This window comes from Oncorhynchus mykiss, chromosome 8, assembly GCF_013265735.2.
Source record: "Oncorhynchus mykiss isolate Arlee chromosome 8, USDA_OmykA_1.1, whole genome shotgun sequence".
Lineage (NCBI taxonomy): Eukaryota > Metazoa > Chordata > Actinopteri > Salmoniformes > Salmonidae > Oncorhynchus > Oncorhynchus mykiss.
Window position 1 is genome coordinate 46,017,237 of NC_048572.1, and position 23,036 is coordinate 46,040,272.

At 42.6% G+C, this 23,036-nt stretch overlaps 1 protein-coding gene across 1 annotated transcript in view; it reads right to left on the bottom strand.

The window, feature by feature from the left end:
• Window positions 1-15,764, bottom strand: part of tmem71 (transmembrane protein 71) — a 26,590-nt gene extending 10,826 nt beyond the window's left edge. Inside the window, exons 1-2 of the mRNA XM_021612631.2 lie at window positions 15,585-15,764; window positions 2,583-2,684 (exon numbers count right to left, since the gene is read on the bottom strand). Of these exons, the coding sequence (XP_021468306.1) occupies window positions 2,583-2,613 (31 nt within the window). The 5' untranslated portion in view covers window positions 2,614-2,684; window positions 15,585-15,764. The remainder of the gene's footprint in view (window positions 1-2,582; window positions 2,685-15,584) is intronic.
• Between the last annotated feature and the right edge of the window lie 7,272 nt (window positions 15,765-23,036).

Sequence of the window (23,036 nt, forward strand, 5' to 3'; positions counted from 1 at the left end):
CCATCATTCATTGAATCAGATGGCTAATTCATTATAAACCCACTGATATTTCCAACTATTTCCAACTACCTTAATGATTTTTATATTGGCAAGATTAGCAAACTTAGGCATGACATGCCAGCAACAAATGGTGACCGTACACATCCAAGTATAACTGACCAAATTATGAAGAAAAGCATTGTAAATTGAGCATGGAAGTGTTGAAAAAGTTGTTTATCAACAATGACAAGCCACCTGGATCTGACAACTAGGATAGAAAATTACTGAGGATAATAGGGGACGATATTGCCACTCCTATTTGCTATGTTGTCAATCTAAGCCTACAAGAAAGTGTGTACCCTCAGGCCTGGAGGGAAGCAAAAGTCATTCCGCTACCAAAGAACAGTAAAAAAAACTTTTACTGGCTCATATAGCCGACCAATCAGCCTGTTACCAACCCTTAGTAAACTTTTTGACAACAGACTTTCAGCATGCTTTTAGGGAAGGGCATTCAACATACATGGGACTTACACAAATTACTGATTTGCTGAAAGAAATTGATGATAAAAACATTGTGGGAGCTGTTTTGTTAGACTACAGTATGGCTTTTGACATTATTGATCATAGTCTGCTGCTGGAAAAATGTGTTATGACTTTACACCTGTGTTACAGAACACAGATGTTTTTTTTTAATGCAAGTCATAATTCCGGTAGAATGAGGCATTCCCCAGGGCACCTGTCTAGGCCCCTTTACTAATGACATGCCACTGGCTGAGTAAAGCCAGTGTGTATGTATGCGGATGACTCAACACTGTACATGTCAGCTACTACAGCGACTGAAATCACTGCAATACTTAAAGAGCTGCTGTTAGTTTCAGAATTGATGGCAAGAAATAAGTTAGTCCTAAATATTTCTAAAACTGAAAGCATTGTATTTGGGACAAATCATTTACTAATTCCTAAACCTCAACTAAATAATGTAATGAATAATGTGGAAATTGAGCAAGCTGAGGTGACCAAGCTGCTTGGAGTAACCATGGATTGTAAACTAAAAATGTTGATGCAGCAGGAAAAGTCTGTCCATAGTAAAGCGCTGCTCTGCCTTCTTAACAACACTATCAACAAGGCATGTCCTACAGGCTTTAGTTTTGTCGCACATGGACTACTGTCCAGTCGTGTGGTCAGGTGCCACAAAGAGGGACTAAGGAAAATTATAATTGGCTCAGAACAGGGCAACATGGCTGGCCCTTAAATGTACACGGAGAGCTAACAATAATATGCATGCCAATCTCTCATGGCTCAAAGTAGAGGAGAAATTGACTTCATCACTAATAGTTTTTGTAAGAAACTTTGAGATGCTGAATGCACCGAGCTGTCTGTTTAAACTACTAGCACACAGCTCGGACACCCATTCATTCCCCACAAGACATGCCACCAGAGGTCTCTTCACAACCCCAAAGTCCAAAACAGACTATGGGAGGCGCACAGCACTATATGGAGGCATAGCTATATGGAACTCTATTCCACATCAGGGAACTGATGCAAGCAGTAGAATTAGATTTAAAACAATTGACAAAAATGTACCTTATGGAACAGAGGGAACTGTAAAGAGACACACAGGCATACACATGCTAAACACACATACACATGTATTTTGTATTGTAGATATGTGGTGGTAGAGTAGTGGCCTGAGGGCACACAATGTGTTGTGAAAAGTGTTATGAAATGTAATATTTTATATAACTGCCTTAATGTACCCCAGGAAGAGTATCTGCCTTGACAGCAGCTAATGGGGATCCTAAATAAATACAAACATGAAAATATTGTCTCATTTACATTGTGTAATTTATTGAAGATCCCTAACCAGGCCCGGCTATCCATACTCAAATCAACTTTGCCACGGTCACACACCAGCCGGCTGAAGCGTATCGGCTAAATAATTTGTATAACTCTTCCCACCTGTGAACAAACCACACTCGAAACCAACTTACGTTTGAATTCAGTCATAGCCTCTAGCATTTAATGATCCAAATATAAAATGATGCCATGTCAGGAAGTGCAGTCACCCTTTAGGGGCTGGATCCTTACTTGAGATCAATGTGCGTAACTTGGAAGTTTAGTGAAGATCTGCATGATTTACATTAAAGTCTGAGGTAAAGAGCACAGATCTCAAGTTAGGATTCTACCCCAAGTGCAGTCCTTATTTTACCCTTCCTTGATCAGGAGCTGAAAACCACAGGTGAGGTAACAGTCAATAAATCATCTTCTAGTAAACAAAGTAAGTGGTCAGCCACAGCCAGGACCAACATTCCAGTACTTGGTGTTGAAGCCAGTTGAGTACAATAACAACATGTTAACATACTACTAACTCACAAGCAGTTCAGCATGTTTATAATTGCCTGACTGCTGAATTGGAACCTTCAAGATGAATAACCTAAAAAAAAAAAAGGTATTTGTTGGTTGTGTTAAACCATATAGAATGGTTGACTCTATAGACAAAAGGATAACGTATATAGAACCGTCTTGTTCAGATGGGTATTTCTGTCTTTAAATTCTAAGCACAATAAATAAAAATACAAAATCTAGAAATGGAGTTGACGTACTTGTAACAACCCCATTGTAAGGCAGGGCCATATCTGCCTGTACACACACAGCGGTGTCTCGGGAGGAGCGTTCACGGTCAAAAGGTTCTGGGTTGTCTCAATCTGGAAAACATAAGAAAACAGTCTTGATAAGACAAAGCCAGACAGAAAGCAGTAATGACACTTAGAACTACTGCATAGAAAATAAATGCCTGAAATGACAATTATAAGGAACGATCGAACCAAATGGAAAAATAGGAACATGTTGTTGAATTCCCACAGAAGTACAATATATTACTAAAAGGATATGGACACCTGCTCGTCAAACATCTCATTCCAAAATCATGGGCATTAATATGGAGTTGGTCCCCCCTTTTGCTGCTATAACAGCCTCCACTCTTCTGGGAAGGCTTTCCACTAGATCTTGGAACATTGCTGCGGGGACTTACTTCCATTCAGCCACAAGAGCATTAGTGAGGTCGGGCACTGACATTGGGCAATTAGGCTTGGCTCGCAGTCGTTGCTCCAATTCATCCCAAAGGTGTTCGATGGGGTTGAGATCAGGCCTCTGTGCAGGCCAGTCCAGTTATTCTACACTGACCTCGACAAACCATTTCTGTATGGACCTTGCTTTGTGCACAGGGGCATTGTCATGCTAAAACTGGAAAAAGCCTTCCCCAAACTGTTGCCACAAAGTTGGAAGCACAGAATCTTCTAGAATGTCGTTGTATGCTGTAGCGTTAATAATTCCCTTCACTGGTACTAAGGGGACTAGCCCGAACCATGAAAAACAGCCCCAGACCATTATTCCTCCTCCACTAAACTTCATAGTTGGCACTATGCATTGGGGCAGGTAGCGTTCTCCTGGCATCCTCCAATCACACATTTGTCCATTGGACTGCCAGATGGTGAAGCGTGATTCATCACTCCAGAGAACGCATTTCCACTGCTCCAGAGTTCAATGGGGACGAGCTCTATACCACTCTAGCCGACGCTTGGCATTGCGATCTTAGGCTTGTGTGCGGCTGCTTGACCATGGAAACACATTTTAAGAAGCTCCCGACGAGCAGTTCTTGTGCCTAAGTTGCTTCCAGAGGTAGTTTGGAACTCAGTAGTGAGTGTTGCAACCAAGGACGCACTTCAGCACTCGGCAGTCCTGTTCTTTGAGCTTGTGTGACCTACCACTTCACGGCTGAGCCGTTGTTGCTCCTAGACGTTTCCAAAGTAACTGCACTTACAGTTGACCGGGGCAGCTCTAGCAGGGCAGACATTTGACAAACTGACTTGTTGGAAAGGTGGCATCTTATGACGGTGCCACGTTGAAAGTCACTGAGCTCTTCAGTAAGGCCATTCTATTGCCAATGTTTGTCTATGGAGATTTCATGGATGTGTGCTTGAATTGTATACACTTGTGGCTGAAATAGCCAAATCCACTAATTTGAAGGGGTGTCCACATACTTTTACATAGTATAATGCATTCCAATACACTCCATTTAGACATTAACGTCATTCACCTTGATGCCAATTATTGTACTAGTCTTGTGCAGCAGATACCACTCAAGCAAGGAGCAAAGCAAACATTGCTTACCCAAGTATGGTGTTAACAGAATAAGCACTTTTAGAAGTGAGATTTCCACTGGGCAGTTACTTTAAGGCAGTGTATCCCAAACTCGGTCCTCTGGACCCCAAGGGGTGCACGTTTTGGTTTTTGCCCTAGCACTACAGTCGTGGCCAAAAGTTGAGAATGACACAAATATAAATTTGCAGACACACAAAGTCTGCTGCCTCAGTTTGTGTGATGGCAATTAACATATACTCCAGAATGTTTGAAGAGTGATCAGATGAAAGTCCCTCTTTGCCATGCAAATTAACTGAATCCCCAAAAAACATTTCCACTGCATTTCAGCCCTGCCACAAAACAACCATCTGACATGTCAGTGATTCTCTCGTTAGTGTGAACGAGGACAATGCTGGAGATCACTCTGTCATGCTGATTGTTCAAATAACAGACTGGAACCTTCAAAAGGAGGGTGGTGCTTGGAATCATTGTTCTTCTTCTGTCAACCATGGTTACCTGCAAGGAAACACGTGCCGTCATCATTGCTTTGCACAAAAAGGGCTTCACATGCAAGGATATTGCTGCCAGTAAGATTGCACCTAAATCAACCATTTATCGGATCATCAAGAACTTCAAGGAGAGCGGTTCAATTGTTGTGAAGAAGGCTTCAGGGCGTCCAAGAAAGTCCGGCAAGCACCAGGACCGTCTCCTAAAGTTGATTCAGCTGTGGGATCGGGGCACCACCAGTACAGAGCTTGCTCAGGAATGGCAGCAGGCAGGTGTGAGTGCATCTCCACGCACAGTGAGGCGAAGACTTTTGGGGGATGGCCTGGTGTCAAGGGCAGCAAAGAAGCCACTTCTCTCCAGGAAAAACATCAGGGACAGACTGATATTCTGCAAAAGGTACAGGGATTGGACTGCTGAGGACTGGGGTAAAGTCATTTTCTCTGATGAATCCCCTTTCCGATTGTTTGGGGCATCCGGAAAATAGCTTGTCCGGAAAAGACAAGGTGAGCGCTACCATCAGTCATGCCAACAGTAAAGCATCCTGAGACCATTCATGTGTGGGATTGCTTCTCAGCCAAGGGAGTGGGCTCACTCACAATTTTGCCTAAGAACACAGCCATGAATAAAGAATGGTACCAACACATCCTCCGAGAGCAACTTCTCCCAACCATCCAGGAACAGTTTGGTGACAAACAATGCCTTTTCCAGCATGATGGAGCACCTTGCCATAAGGCAAAAGTGATAACTAAGTGGCTCAGGGAACAAAACGTCGATATTTTGAGTCCATGGCCAGAAAACTCCCCAGACCTTAATCCCATTGAAAACTTGTGGTCAATCCTCAAGAGGTGGGGGGACAAACAAAAACCTACAAATTCTGACAAACTCCAAGTACTGATTATGCAAGAATGGGCTGCCATCAGTCAGGATGTGGCCCAGAAGTTAATTGACAGCACGCCAGGGTGGATTACAGAGGTCTTGAAAAAGAAGGGTCAACACTGCAAATATTGACTCTTTGCATCAACTTCATGTAATTGTCAATAAAAGCATTTGACACTTATGAAATGCTTGTAATTATACTTCAGTATTCCATAGTAACACATGACAAAAATATCTAAAGACACTGAAGCAGAAAACTTTGTGGAAATTAATATTTGTGCCATTCTCAAAACTTTTGGCCACGACTGTACACAGCGGATTCAAATAATCATCAAGCGTTGACAATTTGAATCAGCTGTGGTGCTAGGGCAAAAACCAAAATGTGCACCCCTTGGTTGTACCAAGGACCAAGTTTGGGAAACACTCACTCCTAAAAATTCATATTCTGTTAACCCGTATCCAAAATGTTGAGTCGTCCTATACTCGTTTGTGGCCAAAGCATAACTTGGAGGTACATGACATGCTGCCAAATTAGCGGTCTACCTGCATTAATATTTTTTATGACCAGTATACACTCACACCATTCCAACACAGAAAAGCTGCTTTTAACAAACTTAATTACCATTTTTAGGAAGGAAAACTATTTCACTCATACTGTAACTTAAGTAATTCTAGGTCATATTTCATAGAAATCTGGAAACAGTGGGCAGTTACTTTAAAATCCTTAGCCTAACCCCTCTAGTTGTTACCAAGATTACTCTGCCCTGGTAATCTCCCCCCCCCCCCCCCCCCCCCCGAGATATCAGACCAGTCCTTCTCTCTGCTTCTGATGGGCTTTCCAATCAAAACACTGCTGACATGGTAGACTGCTGAAATTCAAGGTAGCATGGGAATCTAAGTAGACAGGGATTTTGTATGTCTTTATGAGGTATCAAAGTTGATTCTAACATGCATAACCAAAATGCTAATTTCAACACGGGTACTTGTAGTTTACTAAGTACTACTGATTTAAGTACTGCTATTACGTTTAGAGACAATCTGAGGTTTGCATATTACACACATTCACTTTTTTAGGACATTTCACAAAGTATGTGAAACTCAATTGATCAGTCTTACCCAAACAGTTCTGCTTGAAATAAACGTATTTTGCAACACCCCTAATAATATTTTGTGGAACGATGCGTGTTTACCTAGTTACTTCAAATCTAGTTTAACTCAAATTGTATTTGTTTATTGAGGACTTTGTTCTCATGCAGTCCAAAATCTTGTTCATTCTCTGACACCCTGAGAAAAACAGCTGCAGAAAACCAGAGGACAAAAAAGAAAAATACGTTGATGTCACATTTCCTGTTAACTCTATCCTGACTAGAAGCTATTCAACACTGCAAGATAATGCCAATGTGTCCTTTTCTGTTCTTGATAGATGATAGTTATCCAAATCTAGCAAAAAATATATATATTATCTGGGATACTGCAAAGAAATAAGACTAAATTAAAACATTAATAAATTCTCGCATTCAACCTTATTAGCATTACAGTACGTTATGTTCATAGAGGCTATTTGTTGTTCTTAAAATCCTCTCTGTATGCTTGTTTGGTCTTTTCTGGTGCCAGACGCTAAATTGTCCGCCAGACTTGTTTCTGTACATCTGTCTTCCTGGGGCATTCTTCCAAATGAGAGGCATTATGGGATGGCTCTGTGACACCCGATGCATAAGACTATGTGGGTCAGACTTTCCGCCGTGGTAACAGTCTCTGTCTGCTGACACAGGAGAGGGTACTATAGCAGTAAACGAGTGGAACAGAGGCCCAGTGTTTCAGTAGACCGAGAAGGCCTGAGGGGAATAGCACAACGGTTGGCTTGTGAAGTGTGTCTGGAAACTGGCTTTCTACAGTGGCTTCAGAAAGTATTCACACCCCTTGCCTTTTTTTGACACGTTGTTTGTTATTTAAAATGGATTAAATATCCCATAATGTCAAAGTGGAATTGTGTCTCATTTTATTATTAATTAAAAATAGAAAACTGAAATATCTTGAGTCAATAAGTATTCAACCCCTTTGTTATGACAAGCTTGAATAAGTTCAGAAGTAAACATTTGCTTCACAAGTCACAATAAGTTAACATGGACTCACTATGTGCAATAATAGTGTTTAACATGATTGTTGAATGACTACCTCACCTCTGTACTCCACACAATTATCTATATGGTCCCTCAGTCAAGCATCGAATTTCAAACACAGATTCAACAGCAAAGACTAGGGAGCTTTTCCAATGCCTTGCAAAGAAGGGCACCTATTGGTAGATCGGTAAAAAAAAAAAAAAGCAGGCGTTACATTCCCTTTGAGCATGGTAAAGTTATTAATTACACTTTAGATGATGTATCAATACACCCAGTCACTACAAAGATACAGGCGTCCTTCCTAACTCAGTTGCCAGAGAGGGGAAAAAACGCTCAGGGATTTCACCATAAGGCATATGGTGACTTTAAAACAGTTTAATGGCTGTGATAGGAAAAAAGGATGGAACAACATTGTAGTTACTCCACTATACTAGAAAAAGAAAGGAGCTGCACACATTAGGAACTCAGATGCAAACATTTTATAACCAAAGTTTTGACAGCCAAGCTGTATTCATCAGGGTACTCAGGAAGATGGGGATCCTTAATAAATACTCCACAATAATAACCTAATTGACAGAGTGAAAAAAAGTAAACCTGTACAGAATAAAAATATTCCAAAACATGCATCCTGTTTGTAGGAGTAATACTGCAAAAAATGTGGCAAAGTAAATTAACATTTTGCCCTGAATATAAAGTGATATGTTTGGGGCAAATCCAATATAACACATTACTGAGTACCACTCTCCATATTTTCAAGCATAGTGGTGACTGCATCATGTCATGGGTATGCTAGTAATCGTTAAGGACTGGAACCGGCAAAATCCTAGAGGAAAACCTGGTTCAGTCTGCTTACCACCAGACATTAGAAGATGAATTCACCTTTCAGCAGGACAATAACCTAAAACATAAACGCCAAATCTACCTTAGAGTTGCTTACCAAGAAGCCAGTGAATGTTCCTGAGTGGCCGAGTTACAATTTTGACTTATATTTGCTTGAAAATCTATGGCAAGACCTGAAAATGGTTTTCTAGCAATGATCCACAACCAATTTGACAGAGCTTGAAGGATTTAAGAAAATAATGGGCAGATGTTGCACAATCCAAGTGTGGAAAGCACTTTGAGACTTGGAATCGCTCCCAAAGGTGAATCTAACATGTAATAACTCAGGGGGTTGAATACTTACACTAGTATATATATATACAGTGCCTTGCGAAAGTATTCGGCCCCCTTGAACTTTGCGACCTTTTGCCACATTTCAGGCTTCAAACATAAAGATATAAAACTGTATTTTTTGTGCAAAATTATTCAGCCCCCCCCCCCCTTAAGTTAATACTTTGTAGCGCCACCTTTTGCTGCGATTACAGCTGTAAGTCGCTTGGGGTATGTCTCTATGACATTTTTTCCCATTCCTCCTTGCAAAACAGCTCGAGCTCAGTGAGGTTGGATGGAGAGCATTTGTGACCAGCAGTTTTCAGTTCTTTCCACAGATTCTCGATTGGATTCAGGTCTGGACTTTGACTTGGCCATTCTAACACCTGGATATGTTTATTTTTGAACCATTCCATTGTAAATTTTGCTTTATGTTTTGGATCATTGTCTTGTTGGAAGACAAATCTCCGTCCCAGTCTCAGGTCTTTTGCAGACTCCATCAGGTTTTCTTCCAGAATGGTCCTGTATTTGGCTCCATCCATCTTCCCATCAATTTGAACCATCTTCCCTGTCCCTGCTGAAGAAAAGCAGGCCCAAACCATGATGCTGCCACCACCATGTTTGACAGTGGGGATGGTGTGTTCAGCTGTGTTGCTTTTACGCCAAACATAACGTTTTGCATTGTTGCCAAAAAGTTCAATTTTGGTTTCATCTGACCAGAGCACCTTCTTCCACATGTTTGGTGTGTCTCCCAGGTGGCTTGTGGCAAACTTTAAACAACACTTTTTATGGATATCTTTAAGAAATGGCTTTCTTCTTGCCATTCTTCCATAAAGGCCAGATTTGTGCAATATACGACTGATTGTTGTCCTATGGACAGAGTCTCCCACCTCAGCTGTAGATCTCTGCAGTTCATCCAGAGTGATCATGGGCCTCTTGGCTGCATCTCTGATCAGTCTTCTCCTTGTATGAGCTGAAAGTTTAGAGGGACGGCCAGGTCTTGGTAGATTTGCAGTGGTCTGATACTCCTTCCATTTCAATATTATCGCTTGCACAGTGCTCCTTGGGATGTTTAAAGCTTGGGAAATCTTTTTGTATCCAAATCCGGCTTTAAACTTCTTCACAACAGTATCTCGGACCTGCATGGTGTGTTCCTTGTTCTTCATGATGCTCTCTGCGCTTTTAACGGACCTCTGAGACTATCACAGTGCAGGTGCATTTATACGGAGACTTGATTACACACAGGTGGATTGTATTTATCATCATTAGTCATTTAGGTCAACATTGGATCATTCAGAGATCCTCACTGAACCTCTGGAGAGAGTTTGCTGCACTGAAAGTAAAGGGGCTGAATAATTTTGCACGCCCAACTTTTCAGTTTTTGATTTGTTAAAATAGTTTGAAATATCCAATAAATGTCGTTCCACTTCATGATTGTGTCCCACTTGTTGTTGATTCTTCACAAAAAAAATACAGTTTTATATCTTTATGTTTGAAGCCTGAAATGTGGCAAAAGGTCGCAAAGTTCAAGGGGGCCGAATACTTTCGCAAGGCACTGTATACAGTGGGGCAAAAAAGTATTTAGTCAGCCACCAATTGTGCAAGTTTCTCCCACTTAAAAAGATGAGAGAGGCCTGTCATTTTCACCATAGGTACACTTCAACTATGACAGACAAAATGAGGGAAAAAAATCCAGAAAATCACATTGTAGGATTTCTATGAATTTATTTGCAAATTATGGTGGAAAATAACTATTTGGTCACCTACAAAAGTTTATCTCAATACTTTGTTATTTACCCTTTGTTGGAGGTGATGACAGAGGTCAAATGTTTTCTGTAAGTCTTCACAAGGTTTTCACACACTGTTGCTGGTATTTTGGCCCATTCCTCCATGCAGATCTCCTCTAGAGCAGTGATGTTTTGGGGCTGTTGCTGGGCAACACGGACTTTCAACTCCCTCCAAAGATTTTCTATGGGGTTGAGATCTGGAGACTGGCTAGGCCACTCCAGGACCTTGAAATGCTTCTTACGAAGCCACTCCTTCGTTGCCCGGGAGGTGTGTTTGGGATCATTGTCATGCTGAAAGACCCAGCCACGTTTCATCTTCAATGCCCTTGCTGATGGAAGGAGGTTTTCACTCAAAATCTCACGATACATGGCCCCATTCATTCTTTCCTTTACACAAATCAGTCATCCTGTCCCTTTACAGAAAAACAGCCCCAAAGCATGATGTTTCCACCCCCATGCTTCACAGTAGGTATGGTGTTCTTTGGATGCATCTCAGCATTCTTTGTCCTCCAAACACGACGAGTTGAGTTTTTACCAAAAAGTTATATTTTGGTTTCATCTGACCATATGACATTCTCCCAATCTTCTTCTGGATCATCCAAATGCTCTCTAGCAAACTTCAGACAGGCCTGGACATGTACTGGCTTAAGCAGGGGGACACGTCTGGCACTGCAGGATTTGAGTCCCTGGCGGCGTAGTGTGTTACTGATGGTAGGCTTTGTTACTTTGGTCCCAGCTCTCTGCAGGTCATTCACTAGGTTCCCCCATGTGGTTCTGGTATTTTTGCTCACCGTTCTTGTGATCATTTTGACCCCACGGGGTGAGATCTTGCGTGGAGACCCAGATCGAGGGAGATTATCAGTGGTCTTGTATGTCTTCCATTTCCTAATAATTGCTCCCACAGTTGATTTCTTCAAACCAAGCTGCTTACCTATTGCAGATTCAGTCTTCCCAGCCTGGTGCAGGTCTACAATTTTGTTTCTGGTGTCCTTTGACAGCTCTTTGGTCTTGGCCATAGTGGGGTTTGGAGTGTGACTGAGGTTGTGGACAGGTGTCTTTTATACTGATAACAAGTTCAAACAGGTGCCATTAATACAGGTAACAAGTGGAGGACAGAGGAGCCTCTTAAAGAAGAAGTTACAGATCAGTGAGAGCCAGAAATCTTGCTTGTTTGTAGGTGACCAAATACTTATTTTCCACCATAATTTGCAATTAAATTAATTAAAAATCCTACAATGTGATTTTCTGGATTTCTTTTCTCATTTTGACTGTCATAGTTGAAGTGTACCTATGATGAAAATTACAGGCCTCTCTCATCTTTTTAAGTGGGAGAACTTGCACAATTTGTGGCTGACTAAATACTTTTTTGCCCCACTGTACACACACACACACACACACACACACACACACACACACACACACACGTGGACACCCCTTCAAATGAATGGACCTGTTGCTGACAGGTGTATACAATCTAGCACACAGCCATGCAATCGCCATAGACAACCATTGGCAGAATGGCCTTACTGAAGAGCTCAGTGACATTCAATGTGGCATCCTATAACGTCATAGGGTGCCACCTTTCCAACAAGTTAGTAACATTTCTGCCTTGCTAGAGCTGCCCTGATCAACTGCAAGTGCTGTTATTGTGGAAATGTCTAGGAGCAACAACGGCTCAGCCCACAAAGCGGTAGGCCACACAAGCTCACAGAACGGGACCACCATATGCTGAACAAGTAGCGCGTATAAATCATTTGTCCTTGGTTGCAACACTCTCTACCAAGTTCCAAACTGTCTCTGAAAGCAATGTCAGCACAATAACTGTTCATCGGGAGCTTAATGAAATGGGTTTTCATGGCCGAGCAGCCACACACAAGCCTAAGATCACCATGTGCAAAGCCAAGCGTCGGCTGGAGTGATGTAAAGCTCGCCACCATTGGACTCTGGAGTAGCTACAGCATACAATGACATTCTAGAAGATTTTAAGCTTCCAACTTTGTAGCAATAGTTTGGGGAAGGCCTTTTCCTGTTTCACCATGACAATGCCGCCGTGCACAAAGCGAGGTGGATACAGAAATGGTTTGTGTGTAGATATGTAGCTTTCTGAAGCCAGGTTGAAGGGACCTTTTGAGAAGTGTCTTTTGATGTTACTAGTATAAAGCCACAGCCTTGATGCACTCGACCATTCGGGAAAGCGTACGTTGTCTTAAATAAAAGGCTGACATTCTGTCTCTTATGGCACAGGGATGGCATTTCACTTCGCAATACGGACGTCAACATAAACACGTGACTCGGAACATGGCATCTCAAATATATCACAGGTCCTTATGCTACAGAGTAAAACCAAGTCTTAAGGCCTGAGAGCTGTGCATATCTCCCAGAACAAAAAAAAAGGGGATACATGGATGTTGTGTGAGCCAGCAGTGGAACAATGCTAGAAAGCCAAGGGCTGTTGACATGGACAGTCGATTGTGTCTTTTGCGCTGGGCAATGAAGACAAAAGCCAGCAGGCCTCTTCAGTCATGTGGCTTAAGTTGTCATTGTTTTTAAACACCGTTTAAAGAGTGAACGCTCAACCACAGCATACACAACCCGGATTTCCTGAGGAAGTGAAAGGCAGCTATCTTTCTTCCTGTGTGTTCATTTGACAGTAAAAGTAGAGTCACTATGTAGAATGAGCAACATTAGACAAACATGGGTATGAAAATGTATAATACAATGGCAATACACTACTGGTCAAAAGTTTTAGAACACACTCATTCATGTGTGTCCAAAGCTGTCATCAAGGCAAAGGGTGGCTATTTGAAGAATCTCAAATATAAAATATATTAAGATTTGTTTAACACTTTTTTTTGGTTACTACATGATTCCATATGTGTTATTTCATAGTTTTTATGTCTTCACTATAATTCTACTATGTAGAAAATAGTAAAAATAAAAACTTTTGACTAGTAGTGTACATTACAATGGTTTTGATTATAGTCTTACAAAGTACCTAACAGTAAAGTGAATCATGGTCATATAATGACTTTACACAATAACCATCATTGGTTACAATGACAACAGTTCAACAATTCACAAAGCTAAGTAGTGATAGGTGATGTGACAAGTAAAATCTAATCAACACTTTTCCATGTTCTGTAAAGTTTCTCTTGATAAGCCATGTATCAATATAATATACATTTATATTTGAGTACTTGAAGTGTTTTTAAAGGCTAGATACATATCCCACCACAAGCCAAAGATCGCTTGTGCACTGACTATCTTCCATCATTTGGAAATGGAAAATTACGTAATAGACATAAAAGCAATTAGTTTACAACAGATGAAATGGTGGCAACAACAACAAAAAACACTACATGTTTTACACTACAATTGATGAGTGACATTATCTTAATGACTATTTAATTGTATGTCTACAATATATATTCAGCGCTGGCATTGTAGACATTTACCTACAAATAATGTCAATGATATACAGTGTGGTCGGAAATGATTGACACCCTTCTGTATAAAATAATTCAAATACTGAGCTTGGTTGTATGCAAAATAACTTTGGGAAATTATACTTTATACTAATACAAGAAAGATTTTGTTTAACAAGTAATATTTGTATTTTTTCCCAAAAAGGTAGTGGTCAAAATGATTGACAACCCTAAAAATGATGAAGTTGTCAAAAGTTTTGTATTTGTTCCAATATTTCTAGCACGCAATGACTACATCAAGCTTGTGACTGAAACTTGTTGGATGCATTTGCAGTTCGTTTTGGTCGTTTCATATTATTTTGTGCCCAATAGAAATGAATGGTAAATAATATATTGTCATTTTCAAAGTTCTGTTATTTTTTCAGATTGACTGACCTTCATGTCTTAAAGTAATGATGGACTGTCGTTTCTCTTTATTTGAGCTGTTCTTGCCATAATATGGACCAAATGGGGCTATCTTCTGTATATCACCCCTACATTGTCACAACACAACTGATTGGCTCAAACGAATTAAGGAAAGAAATTCCACAAAGTAACTTTTATCAAGGCACACCTGTTAATTGAAATGCATTCCAGGTGACTACCTCATGAAGCTGGTTGAGAGTGCAAAGCTGTCATCAAGGCAAAGGGTGGCTATTTTCAAGAATGGAAAATATAAAATATTTAGATTTGTTTTACACTTTTTTGGTTAGTACATGATTCCATATGTATTATTTCATAGTTTATATGTCATCACTATTATTATACAATGTAGAAAATAGTAGAAATAAAGAAAAATCCTGGAACGAGTAGCTGTGTCCAAACTTTTGACTGGTACTGTATGAGTAACCATAAATACTGTAATTGCTTTATTAGGTCAGAGCTTGAATTAAGCATAAGTTAATTGGTGTCTTTCAGACCTGCTGAGAAGTGCAAATTCTATTTAACTATCCCAGTTTTGCCTCAGGACTGCATGCCATATGATACATGAGGCATTGCTTTGTTATTTGTCTGAAATGGACATTTGAGTTTCAATTGAAGAAGAAAAAATACTATTGCAATTCACTATTGTTATCGCCTATTGTGCTTTCACCCCTTCCGACAAATTCTAAATGAAAGCCTGTCATCTGAACCTAGCAGGTTGGCTACCGGTAGGCCCCGACTGATGATGCAGGATCTGATGATGCTGGAGCTTTTGCTGCTGGAGGAAAGGGCCTACATAGAAAAGGCTATTTGCGGATACAGGGTGCTAGCAAATAGCGTTGCAGCAATAGCCCACTGATTATAGACTAATACTGTCCTTGACGAATGCTAAGAATGCGTAGGCTATAACGATACCGTTCATCATAAAACAACAATATTCATATAGGTGTTAATTTCAACAAGGATTTGAAATGAACACTCAAAAATACATAAATACTGTGTGTCTATTGAATTTCTTATAACATTTAAGTGTAGATCTATCAAGTTCAAAGTCAAGCAGAGAGAAAACAATAGCTGTTTGGTGGAATAGATAGAATAATCAAATAAAATATTACGTTAAAAGCGATAGGACTACTTACAAACGAGAGCTTATCGAAGTCTTTCTGTATGTCCCGGAGAGCGGTAGGCTGTACATAAGCTGCATATGTTTTTTATTTAGGATCAATCTATTCTAAACGTTAAGATACGTTCAACAATTCAACATGCAAGCCGTGTTGATATTGCCTGGCTACATAGACTAGTATTCTACCAGCAGCACAATTTACAACGTCAGTTTGTATGGTAATGACGAAACCATCAAAATAAAAGCCCGCATTTCAAAACATTGCAATGTGGATAACTAATTCAAAAGAAATATAATTTTAAATCAATGCCCACTTTTATTGTGCCAACAAGAAAATGCAAAAAGTAATTTATGTTATGATCCACACTTCTTTGAAAATATATATAATAATTTATCAAGCCTACAAGCAATACAATACTATTATTTTGGTGGGAGATTATATGGTTTTAAATACCTCAATGGGTCATAAAGGAAATCACATTACTGTCAGGTTTACTCCCGCTCCCTCCCTCCGGCACTCAACGTCACTGGTCTACTAACCACCTGTCCTAGCAAACCATCATTACGCACACCTGGCAACCTTTATCACGCACACCAGCGCCTCATCATTAGGTACACTTGGACTTTGTCACTTCCCTGATTACTCCCCCTTTATCTAGCACTCTGTTGCTGTTGTCACCCATCAGGCAGTATTGTTTCTGTCTTATGTTCAGATGCTACGGTTGTGCCTGTATCCATTCTATGTTTATTCTTATTAAACTCACTGACTGCACCTGTGTAACAGTATAACTTTAATCCGTCCCCTCAGCCATACCCGGGCTCGAACCAGGGACCCTCTGCACACATCAACAACAGTCACCCGCGAAGCATCGTTACCCATCGCTCCACAAAAGCCGCAGCCCTTGCAGAGCAAGGGGAACCACTACTTCAAGGTCTCAGAGCAAGTGACGTCACCGATTGAAATGCTACTAGCGCGCACCACCGCTAACTAGCTAGCCATTTCACATCCATTACACCTGCTTAGTGACTCCCTGCGTCTTCGTTACAGAATACTGCCTAACCGAACTGAGACATCTCCCAGATGGTCGGCGAACAGGGAGACCTATTTCGGCCAAAACCACGTCCAGCTGGTGCAACTGTGGACGGCTATGGATGAGGTCCTCCGCTTTCTTCAATGTCTAGATCTTCCTCAAGGGGTATCACCCCCAACTAGCGGAGGATCTTCTACCAGCGAGCCAGCACCCCAGTCGACCCAGCGAGCCAGCACCCCAGCCTGTTCAGCAGTCTGCCCTGGTCAGTGATGCCCGTTTGTCCCTCCCGGACAAATGCCTGGGCTCCATCCAAATGCCGTGGCTTCGTGCTCATCAAACAGGAGTCCCCACCACCGAGCGGTCCAAGGTTGCCACTGTTATTTTCCTGCTGACCGGGCAGACGTTGGAGTGGGCTACGGCCGTCTGGGAGAGAGGAGGAACTGGGTTCCTATGGGAGGTTCATGATTCTGTTCAGAGGAGTCTTCGATCATCCATCCGAGGGCAGAGAAGGGGCTGAGCACCTACTCCAACTACGGCAGGAGGACCAGACCGCTGCGGAGTACGCCCTCACCTTCAATACAGTGGCAGCATCCAGTGGATGGAATGAAGAGATCACGGAGATCACGGCCTTGACACCCGGATGTCAGAAGACCTGCTTTCCCTTACCCTGTGGTTCCACGTCGGTTGAGAGTCCTATTGGTTGCCCTCCAGGCCGACATCCCAGAGGTTTACCAGGATCTCCGGCAGGTTTTCTCCAAGACCCATGCCACCCGACTCCCTTATCTCCTCTGAGACTGTGCCATCAACCCTTTAACAGACTCTGCGCAGCCGCATCTACGGTGGCTGAAGCCAAGGCTATGGAGGAATATATCCAGGAGGCTCTTCAACAGGGTTTCATTTGCCCATCCACCTCCCCTTCGGCAGGTTTCTTCATGGCCAAGAAGCGCCTCATCTTCGTCCATATATTGACTACAGAGGTCTCAATGCCATCACCACCAAGTACGACTACACCCCTCCCGTTGACAGCCTTCAGCACAATGTCTGGGCTACTTAGTGATGTCTTATGGATTAGCCAATGCTCCGTCAGTGTTCCAGGCATGGAGATGAAGGTAGATGCAGTGAGGTCATGGCCAGTCCCAACCACCATAAACGGACAACTTCTACCGCCGCTTCATTAGGAACTTCAGCTCCATTTCTCATCTCTCCTCAAAGGTGGTCCCCGTAATTTGTTGTGGAATCCTGCAGCCGATGAGGCCTTCCACATACTGAAGGGGCATTTCACCTCTGCCCCGTTGCTGAAACACCCAGATCCTACCTTTTGAGGTGGAGGTGGAAGCCTCTGAAGTGGGTGTGGGGGCCGTCCTTTTCTTTTCTAGAATCAACTTCATCCTGTCATACAGCGCAGGTTCAAAGAACATCAAAACCGATGTCCCGTCTCCACGATTGGGGAGAAGTTCCGGTCCTGAGTGCACCTGTCATACCGCCCTCCTGAATCGTTGCCTCTGTGCTTTGGGACATAGACGTGACATCTGCCAGGCTGTGGCGCTGGAACCTGCGCCTGCTACATTCCCACAGAGGTAAGGGATTGTCTGTTGACCTGGGTGCACACATCACTTACTGCTGGACTCCCAGGTATCACCCACACCTCTTAAGTCCTGGTGCCCCACCTTAGCGCAGGACTTTGCCCGCTACGTCAACTCCTGCTCCGTATGTGCTCAAACCAAGTCTCCCCGGCACGCTCCAGCAGGGAAACTCCTTCCTTTCTCCGTGCCTCAGTGAACTTGGTCCCATCTGTTTATACATATTGTTGTCGATAGATTCTCCAAATCCTGCCGTTTTATCCCTCTCTGGTCTCCCTACCTCTCTCCAGGTCGCAGAGGCACTGTTCAAGCAGGTCTTCGTCACTCTCCCACTGTGGTCCCCCAATTCACGCTGCGAGTATGGAGAGCCTTCATGGAGAAGCTGGGGGTCACGGTCAGCCTCACATCTGGGCACCAGCCTCAGTCCAACGGGCAGGTGGAGAGGACCAACCAGGAGCTGGGGAGGTTCCTGAGGAGTCACACTCAGGACCGGCAGAGGAAGTGGGCCTGGTTTCTTCCCTGGGTGGAATACGCCCAGAACTCACTTCATCACTCCACCACTGGGTTGTCTCCCTTCCACTGTGTCCTGGGGTACCAGCCGGCCCTTGCTCCGTGGACCCTGAGCCATACAGTATATACAGTATGGAGGCTTAAATATACTGACCTAGTGGGATAGACATGGCGGAGGCTCAATCAAGCTAGTCGTCTTGACTACTTATGTCATTCTAGCTGGTACCAAAAGTTAGTGTTGATAGGGGACAGAATGCGGTCAGACCATCAGATAATTGGCAATACATTGCTCAGAATTTCAATGTGGGTGAGGATATTGGACATTTAAGAAAAACCTATTGGCTGACTCCTTGTTTACCAACATATAGGTACAGCAGATCCCCTTATTATAAGGGACACTGTTAAATGTGTCTTTAGAGGCTATACAATGCAATACTCTTCTTTAAAACAACAGCAATTTAGGTCAAAATAGTTCATATTGACCTCTACAGGATCGGTGGGACCCCCGTCGAGACAGTTGAGCTAATGTGATTAACATGAGGTTGAAGTAACAAGAGAATTTCCCAGGACATAGACATATCTGATATTGGCATATTCACTGCACTGTCCAATTTACAGTGAAATAATACCATGCTATTGTTTGAGGAGAGTGCACAGTTTTGAACTTAAAGTTAATAATAAACCAATTAGGCACATTTGGGCAGTCTTAAGAACATTTTTAACAGAAAGGCAATGGTTCATTGGATCAGTCTAAAGCTTTGCACATACACAGTGGCCAATCTAAATTGCGCCTGGGCTGAAAGAGGAAGCAAATAACTTGAAGCATATATTTTAATTTTAGTTTCCTCCATCTCCATGAACCAAAGTTAAATGTAAGTATTTTTTTCTTCTATGAATGATGTAAAATTAACAGCTGTACAGAAACACTCAAGTGAAGTCCAAATTACAGAGGAGGAACTTCTTGATGCAATTGAAGCCTTCAAATCCAGAAAAACTCCAGGGCTGAATGGCATGCCAGTTGAGATATATCAAACCTTTTTGATGTACTTAGAGGACCGTTAGTTACATGTTATAAACACTCCTATAAAATGGTATATTATCAGATCGTCAACTAAATCTACTATTGTTTAAACAGGACCCAGGTGGTAAATATAGGTGTACAGAGCATTCGGAAAGTATTCAGACCCCTTGAATATTTCCACATTTTGTAAATTACAGCCTTATTCTACAATACCCCATAATGACAAAGCGATAACAGGTTGACATTTTGACAAATTTATTGAAATGAAAACAGAAATACCTTATTTACATACGTATTCAGACCCTTTGCTATTAGACTCGAAATTGAGCGCAGTTGCATCCTGTTTCCATTGATAATCCTTGAGATGTTTCTACAACTTGATTGGAGTCCACCTGTGGTGAATTCTACTGATTGGACATGATTTGGAAAGGCACACACCTATCTATATCAGGTCCCACAGAGCAAAAACCAAGCCAAGAGGTTGAAGGAAGTGTCCATGAAGCTCCGAGACAGGATTCAGCCGAGGCACAAATCTGGGGAAGGGTACCAAAAAATGTCTGCAGCATTGAAGGTCCCCAAGAAGGCAGTGGCCTCCATTATTCGTAAATGGAAGAAGTTTGGAACCACCAAGACTCTTTCTAGAGCTGGCCACCTGCCCGAACTGAGCTATCAGGGGAGAAGGGCCTTGGTCAGGGAGGTGACCAAAAACCTTATGGTCACTCTGACAGAGCTCCAGAGTTCCTCTGTGGTGATGGGAGAACCTTCCAGAAGGTCATCTCTGCAGCACTCCACCAATCAGGCCTTTTTGGTAGAGTGACCAGACGGAAGCCACATATTGATTCAACAGTAGCTAAGATGGGGAGAAGTTTGTCTATAATAAAGTGACTGGACTGGTGGTACCAGGCTGGTGACACGCACCTCAGGGCGAGTGCGGGGAGGAGGAACAGGGCGACTGGACTGCCGAGGCACACTGTAGGCCTGGTGCCTGGTGCCGGCACTGGTGGTACCGGGCTGGGGACACGCACCACAGAGCAGGTGCGAGGAGCAGGAACATGACGTACTGAATCCTGGAGGCGCACTGGAGGTCTGGTGTGTGGTGCCGGAACTGGTGGTACAGGGCTGGTGACACGCACCTCAGGGCGAGTGCGGGAGGAGGAACAGGGCATACTGGGCTCTGAAGGCGCACAGGAAGCCTGGTGCGTGGTGTTGGCACTGGGCTGGTGACACGCACCTCAGGGCGAATGCGGGGAAGAGGCACAGGATACACTGGACCGTGGAGACGCATTAGAGATCCAGAACATAGAGCTGCCTCAATACGTCCTGGCTAGAATAGCGCACTGGAGACACGGTGCCTGACCAGTTACACGCTTCCCACGGTAAGCACAAGGAGTTGGCTCAGGTCTCCTACCTGACTCAGCCAATCTCCTCGTGTGCCTCCCCCCAAAAATCTTGGGGCTGCCTCTCGGGCTTCCGTGCTAGCCGTGTACCTTCATATCGTCGCTTGCCTCTAACTCCTCCTTAGGACGGCGATACTCTCCCGGCTGTGTCCAGTGTCCTGCTCCATCTAATATCTCCTCCCCGCTGTTCCTCCTTTTCACGCTTCTTGGTCCTTGTTTTTTGGGTTATTCTGTCACGTTCGTCATAAAGAGCTGACCAAGGCGCAGCGTGATTTGGATACATCCTTCTTTTATTAATGAAGAACAAAACTAACAAAACTAACTAACAAAAATAACAAACCGAACGTGACGCTACATAATAAGAGTTCTGAAACAGGCAACTACACATAGACATTAACCCATAAACTATCCAAGGCATATGGCTACCTAAATATGGTCCCCAATCAGAGACAACGATAAACAGCTGCCTCTGATTGAGAACCAATTTAGGCAACAATAGACATAAAAACACCTAGACTGGAAAAAAATAACATATACTGTATCACCCTCGTCACACCCTGACCTAACCAAAATAATAAAGAAAACAAAGATAACTAAGGTCAGGACGTGACATGCAGAGTGAAGGAAAAGCTGGCAACAAATCCGCAGCATATGTGGGAACTCCTTCAAGACTGTTGGAAAGCATTCCAGGTGAAGCTGGTTGAGAGAATGCCAACAGTGTTCAAAACTTCAAATCAAGGCAAAGGATGGCTAATTTAAAGAATATAAAATCTAAAATATATTTTCATTTGTTTAACACTTTTTCGGTTGCTACATGATTCCATGTGTTATTTCGTAGTTTTGATGTCTTCACTATTATTCTACACTGTTGAAAATAGTAAAAAAAATAAAGAAAAACCCTTGAATAAGTAGGTGTGTCCAAACTTTTGACTGATACTATATAAATGAAATGTGTAGTCCTATTTGATCCGACCCCCATTTGAGTATTTTTTTAAAAAGTTGACAACTACCATAAGACTTCTCACCTCCTTCCTATTCCTACCGATTTATATTTTAGTCATTTAGTAGACACATTTATCCAGAGCGACTTACAGGAGCATTTAGGGTTAAGTGCCTTGCTCAAGGGCACAGACAGAATTGAGGATTGGAACCAGCGCTCTTACCGGTGTTGTAAGATTCCTTCCTTTTAATAGTCTCTTCTATCTTCTTTAACATAGTAGAGATTAGTCAGATAAATTATTGATGTGACTGAGGGGAGCAGAGATTATTTACCTCATCTGAAATATTTCCCCTGAGGGGAAAGAAGTCATGGCAACACAGATAGAAGGAGAGATATCTTCCACTGTTATGATCTCGCCACATCATGCTCTTCTGTACACTCTCTTTCTCGCGCTCTCTCTCTCTCACACACACACACACACGCACACGCACACACACTCCTTGCTGCTGCATAGTCAGACTCCCAGTCTGTTTGTGCCACAATGCCAACTACTTGTCACTCATGGTGACAATGACAGCAATGGAGTTGGCAAGAGCACAAATCTATGACCATGCTACAGACAACTAGGCTTATTTGTGTAGCCAACTCAAACTGCACCACAAACAAAAACACTAACCCCCACTACCTGTATTTCCCCCTGCGTCTAGAAAGCAGTAATTCTGTGGGTCTTTTGGGCCTCATCACGCCAGAACCTGTCCTTCATTCCCGGATCCCTGACCTCCTATTGGACAGAAGCCTGCTGTTTGAGTTCCTGCTCTTTTTCTATCTGCTGGTGGCGCTGTTTGTTCAGTACATTAACATCTAAAGGACGGTAACACGTTACTTGACACACAGAGTTATAACCATCTCATATGTCACAACAGCTGACAGTTTGTCATAACCAATAATAATATGGCCATTACACTGTCATTACACACGACCGGTCGGTC